Source organism: Protopterus annectens, chromosome 12.part0 (genome assembly GCF_019279795.1).
Source record: "Protopterus annectens isolate FY-2018-M chromosome 12.part0, PAN1.0, whole genome shotgun sequence".
NCBI lineage: Eukaryota > Metazoa > Chordata > Ceratodontiformes > Protopteridae > Protopterus > Protopterus annectens.
The window spans coordinates 205,507,482-205,523,703 of NC_056746.1; the positions used below are offsets into that span (position 1 = coordinate 205,507,482).

The 16,222-nt window shown below is 40.0% G+C and overlaps 1 protein-coding gene across 2 annotated transcripts in view; it reads right to left on the reverse strand.

Annotated features, from left to right (window-relative positions):
* Window positions 1-2,546: 2,546 nt before the first annotated feature.
* Window positions 2,547-16,222, reverse strand: part of LOC122816450 (netrin-3-like) — a 668,831-nt gene continuing 655,155 nt past the window's right edge. For both annotated transcript variants that reach the window (XM_044089255.1, XM_044089257.1), the window contains exon 7: window positions 2,547-6,976. In XM_044089255.1, the coding sequence (XP_043945190.1) occupies window positions 6,648-6,976 (329 nt within the window). In that variant the 3' untranslated portion in view covers window positions 2,547-6,647. The remainder of the gene's footprint in view (window positions 6,977-16,222) is intronic.

A 16,222-nucleotide genomic window follows, 5' to 3' on the forward strand; every position in this document is an offset into this window, starting at 1 on the left:
GCTTTTGATAAATGGCTTGTGCAATGACACATGGTCTAATGTGACATGCTCAGGGGGGAAAAAAGAAAGAAAATGGCCACTCATAGGAATAGTCATAAATAATATATAGAAACAGGAACAATAAAAATATACTTATGTAAACAGGGATATAGTCAGAAAATTCCATTTTGTATTCACAGACTTTTTTTTTACTGTTCCCCCTATTCACCTGGCATTTTAAAAAATGCACACATCTTTCAAAATGTTGCCCCCTCAAGCAGTTAATAAATGTACAAAGAATTTTCAGTGGTTTCTTCCAAAACTATTAAATAGGTCATTATGTTATTTTTAGATTAGCAATCCTCTGTATGAGCAAGTTATGTACCTGTTATTATAGGCATTTCTTTAGATAGATGTGGATATAATATAGCCCCTGAAAAAGCTGCAATGTTTCTGAGTGATGGAAAGAAAAAAATGCACTTTGTAGAGTATCACACTTGCATGTAACATGGTTATCATAATATATACTATATGATCAATGACTAATGTGCATTCTGGCATCTGTACCGCACGCAGTTACAGTTAATAGAAATGAACTGATGTCCTTATATGATAATTCATCTGACATCTCAGTCTCAGATGGTAAAAAGTTGCATGAAAAAATCAAAAACAAGAGATTCCTGACAAAGAATATGACAGACTTTTGCAATTAAAATAACAGAGAAGTTCCTCATTGGCATGGGTGTCATAGAGTTTGCAGAGATAAACTTTTAGCCCTATTTCAGCAAAAACCTTTTGTGAAAATAAGCTTTCTTGAGAAATAGCAAGTAATACATTCTCTCAGTCAGCAAACACTGTGGTTTGTCACTTCCCTTTTCTCCATGCTCCTGTCTCTTCCCACAAGATTATATAGGTTAGCATGGAGTGTAGGGGTGCAACAAATAAAACGGATATGGAGGGTTGTGTCCTGAAAAAAGGATACCCTTTAATAATATTTTCATTGAACAAGAGATGCTACAGGTGTTATCTGAAAAAATGATGTCATTTTCCTCAAGAATAGAATCATAGGTAAAAAAGTCACCTCTTGTAGTGCCAGTTGAAAAGCAAGTTATCAAAGCTACAGATGTCAGATTTATTTTGCTTGTGAGAGGCAAAGTTGCCCACAAAAAATATAGCTAGAACCACACACATATAATTAAATTAACTTTTTAAGACCTTTTGCAGAAGGGTATGTTTGTTGAGCCTATATGACAGCATGCAATTATCACCAACTCTGTCTCTCACTAAATGTTTAGATCTCACTGTATCCAAATTATCACTGGGATGCAGGACTTCCTAGAAACCTCCAAACAGGCTGCAGAGAAGGTTACGTTTACATGGGCTGGGTAGTGGAAAGGATAGGAAGGATGCCATAACAACACAAATGCTGGCACAACTGAGAAGTAAATGGCTTGAGTTATGCCCTACCCACTGCCATGTTGGATGATGTATCTATGAATAGCTGCACAATGGAACTCATCCTTTCACCTTCATGGTGCTATTCTAATATGGACCTAGTCTGCAAAGAGGTAAATGTCTAAGGCATGCCCCCCACCTTAACTCTTCTCCTAAGAGAGGCAAGCAGATACCCTATTATACTGGACTATGGATAAAGTAGACCATAAGTCAACTAGTATAATGACTGAGTCACTAAAGCATAGCTAAGGATCGTCCCACTCATTCTGATATATCTGGAAGAAATGGTAGCATCTTCAGCAACCAGGATGAAAATGCCCATTTATGCAGCAGATTATTTTGGCTCCTTTTTGCTTGAAGTCAGCTGATAAAAATGTGTCCATTGAAGACATTGTCCTCCTACAACATTCGACATGCATAATTCAGGATAAAGAAAAGGTTGGATATTTAAGCTCCTTTTAATACTAACGATACTACTAAAAGGGCAGCTTCAGGGAGGGTTTTGTACTTTTTTCTTTTGTTCCTTGTTCACAACACCTCATTAACATGTACAAGAACTTTAAGACAATTGCAATTTCAGCACTGAAAACTTTTGTTTCTGTATTAAATATTATAGATGAAAGAGAAAAAGCATTGCATTTCTGAGGCAATGTTAATAATTTCCTAAAGAGGAATCATTTTTGCTTTCCTTTTACAATCAGGCTAGATGCCTCCTAAAATTGAAAAAAAAAAAATCACATCTCAGTTTCAATTTTATTTTGTAACATTTTTAACATTTTACTATTTTTAACTTTTTTGTAAATGAAAACATTCATAGCCGAGTTATATTTTCAGCATTGTAATATTGCCGTGCTTATCTGCCTTTTTAGTTCATTTTAACATTTTAACCGATTTGTTTTCTGCAAGGTGATTATCTTGGTCGTTACAAAGGCAGAATGGTCCTTTAATCATGTCTGTCCATTGTAATTTATCTTACAAAAAGTATTATATGTGGCAAGTGCACTCTAAATCCCCAGTGTGTCCCTTCTCACCTCCTGCACATTTTTACTCTACATCTCAGTAAACTGATGAAAGGGTTATCTATTTCAATGAGTACAACTCAGATATTTTTGAGAATGCACACCCTTTGTTCACATTAACAATGTTAGTGGAATGCCCCATTTTTTTGACACTGTCAATCAAGCCTTAGCAAGAAAACCTAGACGACCTGATTTTTTCTGCACAATAAAAAAATTGCATTTGAGTAATTCTGGCTGGATTGTTAGAAATTATCTTCTTCAAGATTAATATACTTCATTCACATAGTACTACAAATTTGGCAACAATCACCGATTACATGTGTATAACCTAGCACACACCACACGCAAAGGCATACGCACACAAAATCACTAGCAACCTTCTTCGATAGAGAACTTTGTGCCTCACAATGTGAGCATATTTATTTTAACTCTGAGGTTGTCATTGCTGCCAGTGTATGGCTCCAGTGGCTGTTTTGTCCTCATAACCTGTAGTTAACTGGACTTTAAGCAGCCCGTCCTTCAATGGTTAAACAAAGCCATACCTGGATGACTTATTCAAATATGCACATAGCCTATAAGAGAAACACTCACTCTTTTTGTAAAGCCCATTTCAACAATAGTTCATTTATTATATGTGATATGCAAAGTTCCCAAGGGTAACGTGTTCATGTTTGGCTTGGGCTAAGTATAACTCATTAAAAGGAAATGGTGGTCACAACAACCTTACTCCAGGCACCCATCACTCTGATGGGGGTGGGGATGTAGTCTCTATTTTTGTTAGCCCAAATGTGGCATATAAGGAAAGCTCTAGGATTTCTGGTGAAATGTGCTACACTTGGCAATCATGCCATGACCTATAAAAGAAGCCTAGCTCAGTGCACGACATGCAATAGTAACATAGCATTTCCAGCAGTCATTTTAATATACGCAATATAAGATGGCAATGAAGTAATTTCCACAGGATTTCTTACTCCAGTTATACACTTTGTAAGGCTAGAGGTATATCCACTATAGGATTTCACTAATTCTACAACATAGAAGGTCAGAGTGATATTATAACATTAGCTGTATGAAGACTGCATCTGTACAGCATACAAGAGTAATTTAAGTTTTGTGTCTATGGTTACCCCAGTTACACAACCTGCACAAGTATGTGGGTATAACTGTGGTAACATTCCATTTACACAGTATATAAATGCGATGAGGCTGTCCGCATAAGGCAGACCTTTACATGACATGCAACAGCAGTCTATGCTCAGACTTGGGCCTATGGCTGTTTATCAAACTCAGCTTGTGTAATCCCCATTGCTAAGGAAAAAGAAAGACCAAAAATGAGACTTGCAAATGTAATAAAATTATATATTTGTTCATGAGTGACAAAGTCTCATAAGGATATACGCTATGTACCACTGCTACTTATAAAACCATATCAGTGGTTGCTGAACATTGATAATAAGGAGATACCCTCTCCGTGCAGTGATGGTTTCAATGAAATGGTCTTTCATGAAACCACATGCAAACAATGATTTGTTAACTTGTCCTCCATCATAGCCAGTTTGAGTGCTGCTTCTGGAATACACTTGGCCCAGGAACAAGGCAACCAAGGGTAATTATGTGCTTGCTAAAATAATGATACATCCTGTCTATAATGATAAAGTCCTTCACAGCTGAAATTACAACAGTAAATGTGACATACTGTAATCTTACTCTAAGTTTATATCACAATATGCTAACTACTTGTTGGGGACAAGCAACCTAGCAATAACTTAGAAAAGCTCTCCATACCTATTTGGAGAAAAGCTGACAGAGAACTGGGTAGGTTGTCATGGCCTTATCTAATTTAAATGTAGATATGCAAAAGGCATGGGACTACTCACCTTAACTGCCCACAAGTTGTGTACTATATACAATATGACTATGGATTGCGCAACTTAGAGATAATCCAAGTATACAGCATACAAGTGGTTTAGATACCCACTACTGGGCTCCCCAAGTAAACAAAATACAGATGAAGGACAGCAGATGTCTGTAGCAGGCATACAGGAGTTCCTACCAATGGGTTGTCACTCAGTCCACAAAGGACCATGTCAACAAATGCATTCTATCAAGTCTAAAAGTCAGGCTGGGCAACTCACAGAAGGCCAAACTTACCACAGGGATTGACCATTATACTACAAAGGTATAGGGTGTGCAGCCCTGTGTATGGGGACTGTGTGTGTGTGTGTATGAGGGAGAGGGGGTTACGCTGTGTATAAAAAGACTTCTGCATTACTTGCTTGAGCTAGTAGTTTTGACATAACAGGCATTAGGGAATTAATTAGTTCCCCCAAGATGATAATGTCCAGCCAAAAACCTTCTTTGCAGGGTTATCCTCAACAGGTTCAAAGAAAATGAATCAATTGTCAAGTATGTACTCTGGATTCTTACTGTTTGTACCTTTTAAGTGTATCCTTATGGAAGAAAGGAGCACCAGTTGAATGTAAGGCTTCTCATTCCTATCTCTGCAAAAATTCCCCTGCACGTTCGCCTGTTTCAGAATGTTGTCCTACTAAATATTTTATCAGAATCATTTTCTGATGTCTGCCCAGTTAAGATAATGATGGCACTTCATTCCCGTAGGTTTTTTTGGTAATTTCTATTTGTTAAGAATAGACAATTTCCCACAGCCATCAAGTAAAACAAAAATGACGTAACATTCAGAGTCCAGCAAAACATGACCTTTCAAAATGTCAGCTATACTCTCACATGGTCTGTCAGCTATATTCCCACATGAATGACCAGGACACAAGTTGAATTGTAATTACAACAACACAGCAAAAATATGTTTTCAAGGCAAATGCCCTCTTCTTATATAATACTACTATGTAAGTGCCAGGCAAGAGAATAGCAGACAGTTGTGACTATTCAAATTAAAACAAACTGTGAGTAAGGTAGGTAACCAATAGAAGACCGACCTTGAGGTAATTCATCCACTGATTGCCAAATACACCATTGTGTTATGACCTCAAATTTGGTTATATATTTAGTTGCAATTGTATTGAGGGTCTCCCTCTGCTTAAAGAAGGGCTTGATAACCTTAAGACAGTTTCTACTGACCAAGGGACAGAGTGGGAGAGTTTGGCGACTTACTCTTCTGCCAACTTCCCTTCAATTGGCTATAGCTACCCCTTAAAAAGCAGAATACAAAGGCTGTATTAAAATTAAAGGAATGTTCATGAGCATAGGTCAAATTCTATACCCTTGTGTGCACCTAGTGCTGAGTATATGAGGGACTTAAAAAACATGCTAACAGGAGTTATCTTCTATATTGGGGTGCAGAAAGGAAATGGAATCAGTGGCCATGGCATCTGCATATTGCTGATTAATTTTAAAATAATGTTGATGTGTGAAGCTACTGCAATTCCATTTCAGGGAACTACAGCTTGAGTTCACAACTTCTTAAATTTCAAAAAAATGGTCATGGGTTTATATGAGGTCACATGCATTTTCTTTAAAGCCAGAGGTCTGACAGTGCCTGAGAGAAGTGAGACAAACTTTGTAAAATACTTCAGAAAAATGAACACAATTAAATATGGTTATCTAAGAAAGAGAAAATGTGCTTCTCTGGCTGTTGAAGTTAGCAGCAGCCATTTGTTTTCTTATCTTAGCAAATTGCTAAATGTCATTTTATTAAAACTTCAGCTCTGAGCTTCAATTAACATGTGAATAAAAGAAAGACAAATGCAGTGAGCCTTTATGTTATGTCTGCTGAGGGTACAAAGACCACATTACTCCTATCCTCCCCCATTCTGTCATTAGCAAATGCTTTTTCAGATACAATATTCAAGATATACCACAGGCAATGGTCAAGTGAAATGCAAGGGAGGAAGACAGGAAAGGGGGACATAAGGAAAGAGTGACCAGAGCACCTCCATATCTAATGGCACAGCACCTTTGCACCACCAGTTTTTGACACAGTTCGTCTTTTTGTGCAAGAGCTATATCCTTCTTGTTGTCACAATAAAGCAGTCTTGTGTTAGAAACGTGTTGGTTATATTTACTGCCTGCCTTAAATTCAAGCCTTGTATAAGGTCCTTCTTTTATTATATGAAAGGCAAACCAGGATACAAAAATAACACACTTTACAGTGCAGTCTTTTCTGGTTATGTACACACAGATCCTTCTTGCAATTATCTCATGAAGATAAGCAGCATATCATGCCTTTAAGCATTTGCCTTTCTTTTCCCGTCGCTGGAGTTTTCGAAGACGCCGGGTCCAGGCGTCCCTCCACTGGATAACAAGGCTGTTCTTGTTGGCCATAATGCCTGGTCTTTCATTGGTCCCTTCATTACTACCCATCACTAAGTATTTTTTGCTTAGCTGAATCTTAGGACATTTGCACAAGAGGTCCCTCATGTGAACCCAGAGGAAGCTGTCACCTCTCTTGAGCCGCTCATCACGACACTTGTAAACAGCCAAAATCTGCACATCAAACTTCGCCCAACTGCCAACCATTTCCATGTTCAGAACATGTACTTGAACCACTAAGAAAGAAGTAGAAGAAAAAGAGAATTAAATTAGCAAACAAAAATAACAATTCTGGAGCCAGCACATTCTCTGTTTCCATAGTGATTTATCTCATTTAATACAAAGGAAAGAAAAGGATGTGCATTATAATAGATAAAGAACTAAAGAGCAAGTGTATTTTGAATTTATTTTGATTTGTTAGCCAAATAAACCAGACAACTGATTATTTTCATGAGTGAACCAAGAGAAATGCCTGTAACTTACTCAGAATCACAAAACAAGCAAATGCAGACTGAAGGAATCAAACCTAAGACTACAAGATGAAGCTAACTAGCAACTCATAGCCTTACTTCTATGTGCTATATTGACTTTCTCATCAACAGAAGTAGGGAAGCTTTATTTATTACCTTAGAATTAGCAAAATTAATTAGTGGCTATATAAAACCTTAAATCTTATTTACCTTACTCGGAGACATCAAGTGTTTTTTACTAGTAATGCCCTCAAAGAAATCATACATGTCTCTTCTGCAGGACCATAGGCATTTCTATATCTTAGGAATTAAACTATCCTAATTCTTCATTAAACATTTTAATATAATTCAATACCCCATCTGTGATACCTAAGGCGGCTCTCTGATATTAGCAGCATTTTTAACTGTCCATTCTTATATGTGAGGCATTTTTGACAGTGCATCATGCTATTACATTTCAAGCGGTCAGTCTCCACCTGTAGTATTTCGGACTGCATCCTCCAAGCTGATGAAACTGTGGCTACCCATGTTACTACAGGTGGCATCTAAGGCCACCTGCCTATCACTTGCAGTATTTCTGATAGACCATTCCATTACTTGTAGCATTACCAAGTCCCATTGACAGTATCTATACTGAAGGTTGATCATCCAACAACCTATATCCCTACTTGAGATGTATTTTAGCTAATACAGTGCTATCTATGGGATAATGTGCCTTCTATGCCCAGCTGTGGTATTTCTAACAGTGCATATCCATACCTGCAGTGTGTCTAGATGGTTACTATCCATAAGGGGGAATGCTTATATGAGCAAAATTTTTTGTGGCTTATTTTTAGAGCAAACACTCAGAAGAATGAAGGCGCACTTTTGTTTGTATTTCAGCCTGCCAACTGCTTTCTGTGTGAGATCTCGTGGCAGCAGGTCTGGGTATTTGCCCTTACCCACAGTTCTGTGATGTCAGAGTTGGCACATATAATTAGAAGGGGATGTGGAAGATGGAGTGGTGTTTGCCCACCTGCAAAAAATATTATTTTTGTTTTTAACTAGTTTTTGATAATTTTAAATTAAGTCTAAAATGATTTCTACAAGCAGAAAAAAAAGAGAGTATTTGATATATATGAAGAGACTATCAGCTAGAAACATACAGGGGCATCTATATGTCCACCTGTGGCATTTCTGACATGCCACGTCACTACCTACAATGTATCTAGGCACACAGTCAGAACATATATATATATATATGTGCATGTGTGTATGTGGCATGTGTGTGTGCACGTGAATATGTACGTTTGTGCACGTGTATATATATATATATATATGTGTGTGCGCACACATGTATCTTATATATATATATATATATATATATATATATAGAGAGAGAGAGAGAGAGAGAGAGACACAGAGCATCACATACCATGCATCTCAAACTGCAGTGTTTGTCACCATCTGCTCCCCACCCAGGGCATCTCAAACCACTCATCAAATGCACACTAGGTAATTTTGCATGATGGAGTCCCTCTTTAACCCATCTGCTCATATGTTTTCACTTGTTTTTGACAGAGGAGTCACAAATGTTTACAGTTACTAATTCTACCAGTCTTAGCATCTGAAAGCAGGTGACATGTAGAAGAAAAACAGCTGTGGGTATGGGCAGTCAAGTGTAGTATCAAGACACCTGTACCATCTCTGCACTACCCTATGCATTTTGTAAAGCTAATCCTTAAGTGCAGCTAAGGAGGTGTGAAGCTTTGCAGCAGGAACAGCTCTAAAATGAGTGACATGAAAGTGCTGTGGGTGCGTCAATTCTCAACTGACCCTTTCCAAGCCTAAACAAGCAAAGGCCTCCACAGACAGTGTAGAAGGTCTAATAGTAGAATCACTTACTTTTTCTCTACCTGCAGACGTAGCATTTAAGATAAAGATGCTGTAACATCACCATTTATAAGAATTCACAACAGGTTACCAAAGACGGATCTCTGCTTTTTCAGATCATTATTTCTACTCTCAACCAACCAGTATTGCAACACCTGGCTATGTTGTTTCAGCAATAACTAAACACATGGCTAAAGAAATAGCCAGGGAATTGTTATGGCTAGGCTTGTATAGGCCCTAGGGCCGATAGCCTAGTACCAAATTAAGAACCTAAATATTTTAACAAATACACAGACAGATGTTTTAAACACAATTCACAATCTCTTTGAATATATTACCTTTGTAGGTAATCAATAATTATAATATTATTAAGTAAATTGATTACAGAAATCCCTCAGCCCATAACTGTTAAAGTATCTGCGTGACTCACTGGACTTCACCTGCCCTCTGACATTCTGTCAAAAGACCCTCACTTTCCATTGACCTTACCCTCAGAATAGTATTTGCATACTCCAGGAGTGGCTAATCAGAATCGTGAAGCCCAAAAGTGCAACTCTCTGTTAATGTGAAAAATGAGAATTATTAAACAAGTTTAATTGCACGGGGCTATATCCTCCTGCACTTACATGTGGGTGCTTCATTTCTACACCATTAGTTCTAAACATACCGCCTTCTAAATCACACAGCCTCAATAATAGAAGCAAACAAGACTACAGTTTTGGTATTAACAGATATTTGCACTTTTAGGATTAGCAATCTGATCACTACCCCAAAAGTAAGTGCTCTGCATCAAAAGTTATGTTTCAAAGATTCTAACAAGTGAAGGCTCATATTCATAGGTTCATAGGTTCATACTAGGCTATCTGCCCGAGGGCATTTATAAGCCTAGCCCATAGTTTTGTGGCTTACGCCACCCCTTTAGTTTGGAGAAACTATGCCCATTATTTTGCCGTGCCTCTGTCGAGCAGTGACACTGAGGTAACCCCTGGGGTGTATCTGCGATCTCCCATCCATTGGTCAAGATTCCTCTTGAACAAGGCCAGCGAGGTGCTCTGCCTCACATAAACCGGGATTTTGTTCCACAGCATAGGGAGTCTTTGGGTGATGAATCTATCCCTCCAGCACGTCCTATTAATAACCGTGTCGAGGTTTAAGTCTCCCGCCCTTGTGGCTCTGAGGGATCTAGATTTTTGAGATGAAGCATGTTCATCAAATCTGGGTTTGACATGGCCTTGTATGTCAGGCATAGGTCACCTCTGAGCAAGCGGTAAGCAACTGAATATAACTGGAGTTCTTTCAGTCGGGCAGCATAAGACAGATTTTTGAGACCCTTTATCCTTTTGGTGAGGAACTTTTGTGGCCTCTCCAGCTGCTGCAAGTGTCGGGTCAGATACATTCCGAATGGGGCATTGTACTCGATCATTGGTCTGATGAGTGATGAGTATAGGGAGACTATGACTTCCCTTGATCTAGATGTGAATCCCTTCATGATAAGGTGAGCAATGTAGAAGTTCTTCCTAACTACTTTAGCAATATGAGTGTCGAATGAAAGGCTACTGTCAACCTGGGTTCCCAGGTCCCTAATAACTTCTTCTGTGTTCAGGGATTGCCACCTATATGGTAGCTAGGGGTAACCTTATTTTTCCCGAAGGGTATGACTATGCATTTCTTGGCATTTAACTTTAGGCCATGGCTCTGGCACCAGTTATCCGTTTCTGTGAGACCCTTCTGAAGGATATCTGTGTCGGATGTGTTTTCAACTACAGCGCCCAGTTTGCAGTCATCTGCAAACTTTGTCAGCCATAACCCTCCTGTGTTTGCTTGTACTTCAGAAAAGTAGATGCCAAACAAGAGTGGGCCCAGGACTGAGCCCTGTGGGACACCACTTGTGACAGGCTTTGAGTCTGACATGGCGCCAGCAACTCTGACCCTGTGGGTTCTGTCACTCAGCCAGTTTGCAACCCATCTTGTAATGTATGGGTTTACATTTAAGTTGATGAGTTTTTCAATGATACCCGAGTGAGGTATTGTATCAAAAGCCTTCGCCAGGTCTAGGTAGGCTGTATGGACTGCCTTTCCCTTGTCAATGGCCTTGGTGACTGTTTCAAAAAGTCAACCAAGTTTAGAAGGCATGATCTGCCTTTGACAAAGCCAAACTGGGTTGGATCCAAAGTCTGCAAGTTCCCTATGTCTTTATTTATGAGATCCATTATGATCCTCTCCATGGCTTTGCAGATAAGGCTTGTCAAGCTAATGGGACGGTAATTTCCAGGGTCGGTGGAGGCACCGCCTTTGTGGAGTGGGACCACAGTCTGTGCGCCACTCCTGGGTGCGTATCCGGAGGTGAGACTAAGATTAAACAGCTGTCCTAACTGTGGGTTTAATTCCTCGTTGAGTTCATGGAGCACACAGCCGGGGACACCATCAGGTCCCATGGATGCTGTGTTCTTTGCCTTGGAGAGAGCAGTTCTCACCTGGGCGTTAGAGATGTTTGGGGGCTACAATCATTTGGTATAGATATCTCTCCTTTAGGGGAGGGGAGAAGTTTGCACTGAACCTGTCAGCCAGTATGTTGGCAATGTCTGTAGGATCAGTAATCTTCACATCATTTTGAACTAATTCTGAGCATATCTGGGAGTTTCCTCCTAGGTTTCTGACATAGCTAAAGAATGCCTTATGGTTGTCTTTAGAGTCCTTAGCTATTTTTTCTCAAAATTAGCTTTGGATGATTTTATGAGAGCTCTTAGCTTTTTACTTATAGTGATCAGCGGTGTCTTACCTTTTAAGGATTTTGCTCTATCTTGTAGTAGCTTTCTCCTTTTGTTGTAGAGTTTGTTTATGGCTGGGGTCCACCAGACTGGATGCTTGCCTTTGGTACAAAGAGTCTTTGTTTTGCTTGGGATTGCCTGATCCATGCAGCCTGCAGGTGCTGGTAGAAGGCATTTGTAAGTGATTCAGCGGTTTGAGTAATGTTAACCGCCGGCTCAGGGGCCTTAAAGGAGACCACACTAGTCTTTAGAAGTGTGAAGTCGGCTTTCGAGAAGTTCTTTACTGTGGTCTTTTTCATTTCGGTTCGGGGCGGGATGAGGACCTCCAGCGAGATTAGTTTGTGATCAGATCTCACCAGTGAGGGGTATACTTCCGGCGTTGAACATTGTGCTCCCATGTTCGTGATGATGAGATCAAGTATGTTTTCTCCTCTTGTGGGGATGGTGACTAGTTGTTCCATGGCATTTGAGTTTATGAATTCCAGGAACTTTTGGGCTAGAGTGTTTGGGCTTGAGTAGTGTTCCCAGTCTATATTAGGGTAGTTGAAGTCACCTAGTATGATGGTGTTCAGAGATACATTTATCCCTCCAGTGTTTTCAGGAAGGCCATATGAGGTTCCTGAGTTTGCGAGGGTGGCCTGTAACATGCTACAAATTGCAGAGCAGTCTTGCCTATGGTTAATTGCACCTGGATGGTTTCCGATGCATCGTGCGATGCCACCAATCTTGAGGTGTGGGTGTCCTTGATGAATATGGATACCCCTCCTCCTTTCTTGGTATTGTCCGGGTTTTGGGGGCGGAACGCATGATATGAGGTAAAACCTGATAGTGCTGGGGTGCTCTCAGGAGCCTTGAACCAGGTTTCTGTCACAGCACAGACATCAATTTTCTCCATACTGAGAAGGGCCTCGAGTGCGTGCATCTTGAGGTTGAGACTTCTGGCATTGAGCAGCATTACCCTTAGTTTCTTTGTTTTGTTCTAGGGTGGTAGGTTTAGAATTTGAGCCTTGCCTAAAAAAGGCACTATGGGGGTGGCAAGAGCCTTTGCCAAAATCTGGAATCCCAGGGGTGACAAGTGCAAGCCATCCCTTGCGAAGCAGCATGGCTTGTCCAGCATGTCATCCCAGGCAGACAGACATTGGATCCCCTTTGAATGACACCAGAGTTTAAGCCAATTGTTAAAGCTGATCATCTTATCTCTGTATTGTGGCATCATTCTTGGTGAAGGTAGGATACTGCTCAAGGTCAGGGTCATACCTGCTTGGGCTACATAATCAGAGAGCTCCTCTATGTCTCTTTTCATGTAGTCCAAGGAGGTACGTCTCAGGTCGTTAACACCAGCGTGGACAATGATTGAGTCGTACTTGTACCTGCTGTTGAGAGACCTGAGTGCATGCGTTATGTGGCGGATTCTAGCACCCGGCAGGCAGCTTACTGTGACCTTCTCCTTACTCAGTCTGGTGAGCGGGACGTCAGTGTGTCTGACTATGGAGTCACCAATGACTAGTGTGTCTGGCATTGTGTTTGGCCTTAAGGGCTGTGACTGCCTGACACTCTGACTGTGTGGTCTATGTGTTGCAGGTGTTGTGTTCTGAGGTGGTAGTTGTTTGGGTGTCTGCTTTGGTGGCCTCTGCTGTTTTGGTATATTTTTGATCAGAGCCTCCGAGTATGTCTTTGTGTGTTTATGTGTATGATTTGAGGTTGTGATGGTATTATGTGAGACTGGATCTATAGTGTGTGTGGTTACCTTCTCCTCCTGTCTGGTCATGCCAGTCCTATGTTGAGAGAGCTCAGCCTCCAGTTTGGCCGTATAGTTGCATCTCTCGCATGTATTTATGTTTTGTGGGAGGAGGAGAGGGTTGTCTGTGTACATGAGGCAATTGTAACGTTGCTCAATATTCCCAGGTACACCAGCTGAGCAGAAGAGGACATTAGCAACTGATCCCTCGACATGCTAGAAGGAATAGACAGAAAAACTTAAGAAAAGGTTCTGGGGGATGTGGGTGACCGAGAAATGGGGTTTGCTTTTTTGGGGTACTTTCTATAACAAGAGTGCTGTATTGAGGTGATAAGTACTGTAGGAGCAAGTGCTTCGCTATACAGATAGAGAATAGTCTACTTGGGAGTCAAGTAGAGATAATTTATAGTTGTAGGATACACTAAATAGAACAGTAGTATACTTTGAGGAAGGTAGTTTTAAGGGAAAATTTGAAGAGTGGACTTTAGGTAGCCCTAATAGTTTAAATCTGATTAACCGGCGCTGCCCTAGTGTGCAACGGTAGCAGCTCCGCGCTAAATCGCGCTAACGCGTGCTTTATAGCAGGGGGCTGGAAAAAACAGGAAATGACCCAAAATGGCCGACGAATTACTAGTTGCTGCTTCTAACCACTCCTCTGAGGACAAACAAGCAGCTCAGTACTCCCCACTCCCACTGGTGAGTAAAGAAACTACCTCTGGCCACACAAGAAAATGGAGGAACACAGAAACCAAATACAAAGCCCAGGGATCAGCAAAATCTGATCACTGGAACAACTAGCTAGGAAAGTTTAGGAAAGGAGAAATATTTTATTGTTTTTTTGCAAACAGACAGAAAAAATGCAGTAAATGCTTTGTTTTCGACTAAATTGCTATCAAAGGCTGGTACACTTGAGTGTATTAGCCTGTTTGTTACTTTTAAGCAATACTTTAGCCCACAAGTGCAATCAACAATATAAGCTCACAAAACAGGAAAATAAGGTAATAAAACAGTAATATAGGCACAAACAGTAGTCGAAAAGCTCAAAAGATCGAAAAATGCAAACTAAAAAGTTTAAAAATACTTATGATCAAGAAAGTTGCTTTTTCTGCTCTCTGCTGGCTTAGGAACTCTGCAGGGGACCACGAGGAGCTATGCCTAGTTCTCTAATGCCAGAAAAGCCTGCCAAAGTGTGCTTTATAGCAGGGGGCTGGAAAAAACAGGAAATGACCCAAAATGGCCGACGAATTACTAGTTGCTGCTTCTAACCACTCCTCTGAGGACAAACAAGCAGCTCAGTACTCCCCACTCCCACTGGTGAGTAAAGAAACTACCTCTGGCCACACAAGAAAATGGAGGAACACAGAAACCAAATACAAAGCCCAGGGATCAGCAAAATCTGATCACTGGAACAACTAGCTAGAAAAGTTTAGGAAAGGAGAAATATTTTTTTGTTTTTTTTTTTTGCAAACAGACAGAAAAAATGCAGTAAATGCTTTGTTTTCGACTAAATTGCTATCAAAGGCTGGTACACTTGAGTGTATTAGCCTGTTTGTTACTTTTAAGCAATACTTTAGCCCACAAGTGCAATCAACAATATAAGCTCACAAAAACAGGAAAATAAGGTAATAAAACAGTAATATAGGCACAAACAGTAGTCAAAAAGCTCAAAAGATCGAAAAATGCAAACTAAAAAGTTTAAAAAATACTTATGATCAAGAAAGTTGCTTTTTCTGCTCTCTGCTGGCTTAGGAACTCTGCAGGGGACCACGAGGATACAGTGCTGATCCATTTATCACAGTTACCATCACTGGGTAAAGTGCTAAAAGCCTATCCAGACTCCCTATGTTTGAAGACCTCAGAGGGTTGGCATGGGACAATAACCAGAAACGTGAGGGGGCATGATGATGCTAGTGCACAAGACCATGAGGAGGAGGTACACAAGGGTCACAAACAGAATGGGAAATGGGAAGACAAGGTAGGTACAGAAAAAAGAAAGTAGAGTATTACTGTTCCTTGGATCTCTAAAAGTACTTCTTTACAGACAGGGCTGGCAGTCAGTGGACTACACAGCCTGAATGTATGGTGGAGAAGAAATCCTGACCAGCATTAAAGAGAGTATGAAACATGTAAACAACATTAAGAGGGAAGGTAGAATGCTTAATGTAGCCCTGGCCAAATTTCTCCTACTCAAGTATGAATATCACCTCAGGTCTCCCCTATAAAGAGGGCACGGGACTAATGAGACTAACCTAGTCGACAAAGTATAGTTAATGCATTCATGCATAAATACATACGAACATATAAATAAAATTTCAAGGGCAGACTAATTACACTTAGTTTCTTTTGCTATGAAGCAAATGTAATATAATCTAACATCAACATGTATCTATCTGTCCATCTATATCTACACTGCACAAAATAACACTGCAAAACAAAAACATGTAACTAGGCTCAGGAGTTTGACACTGAAAGCAGGTTTTAGTCCAGAAATATTTGAGGAGAAAGTTTCATACTGTTTGGAAAATTATGAGATTCCCCCAATTTGAATTGCAGGTTTTCAATCTAACTGTAGCATGTTTGCACATTAAATTGCAACAAAAGAGAATAGTTAAATTATGAAAGGGCATTCATTCA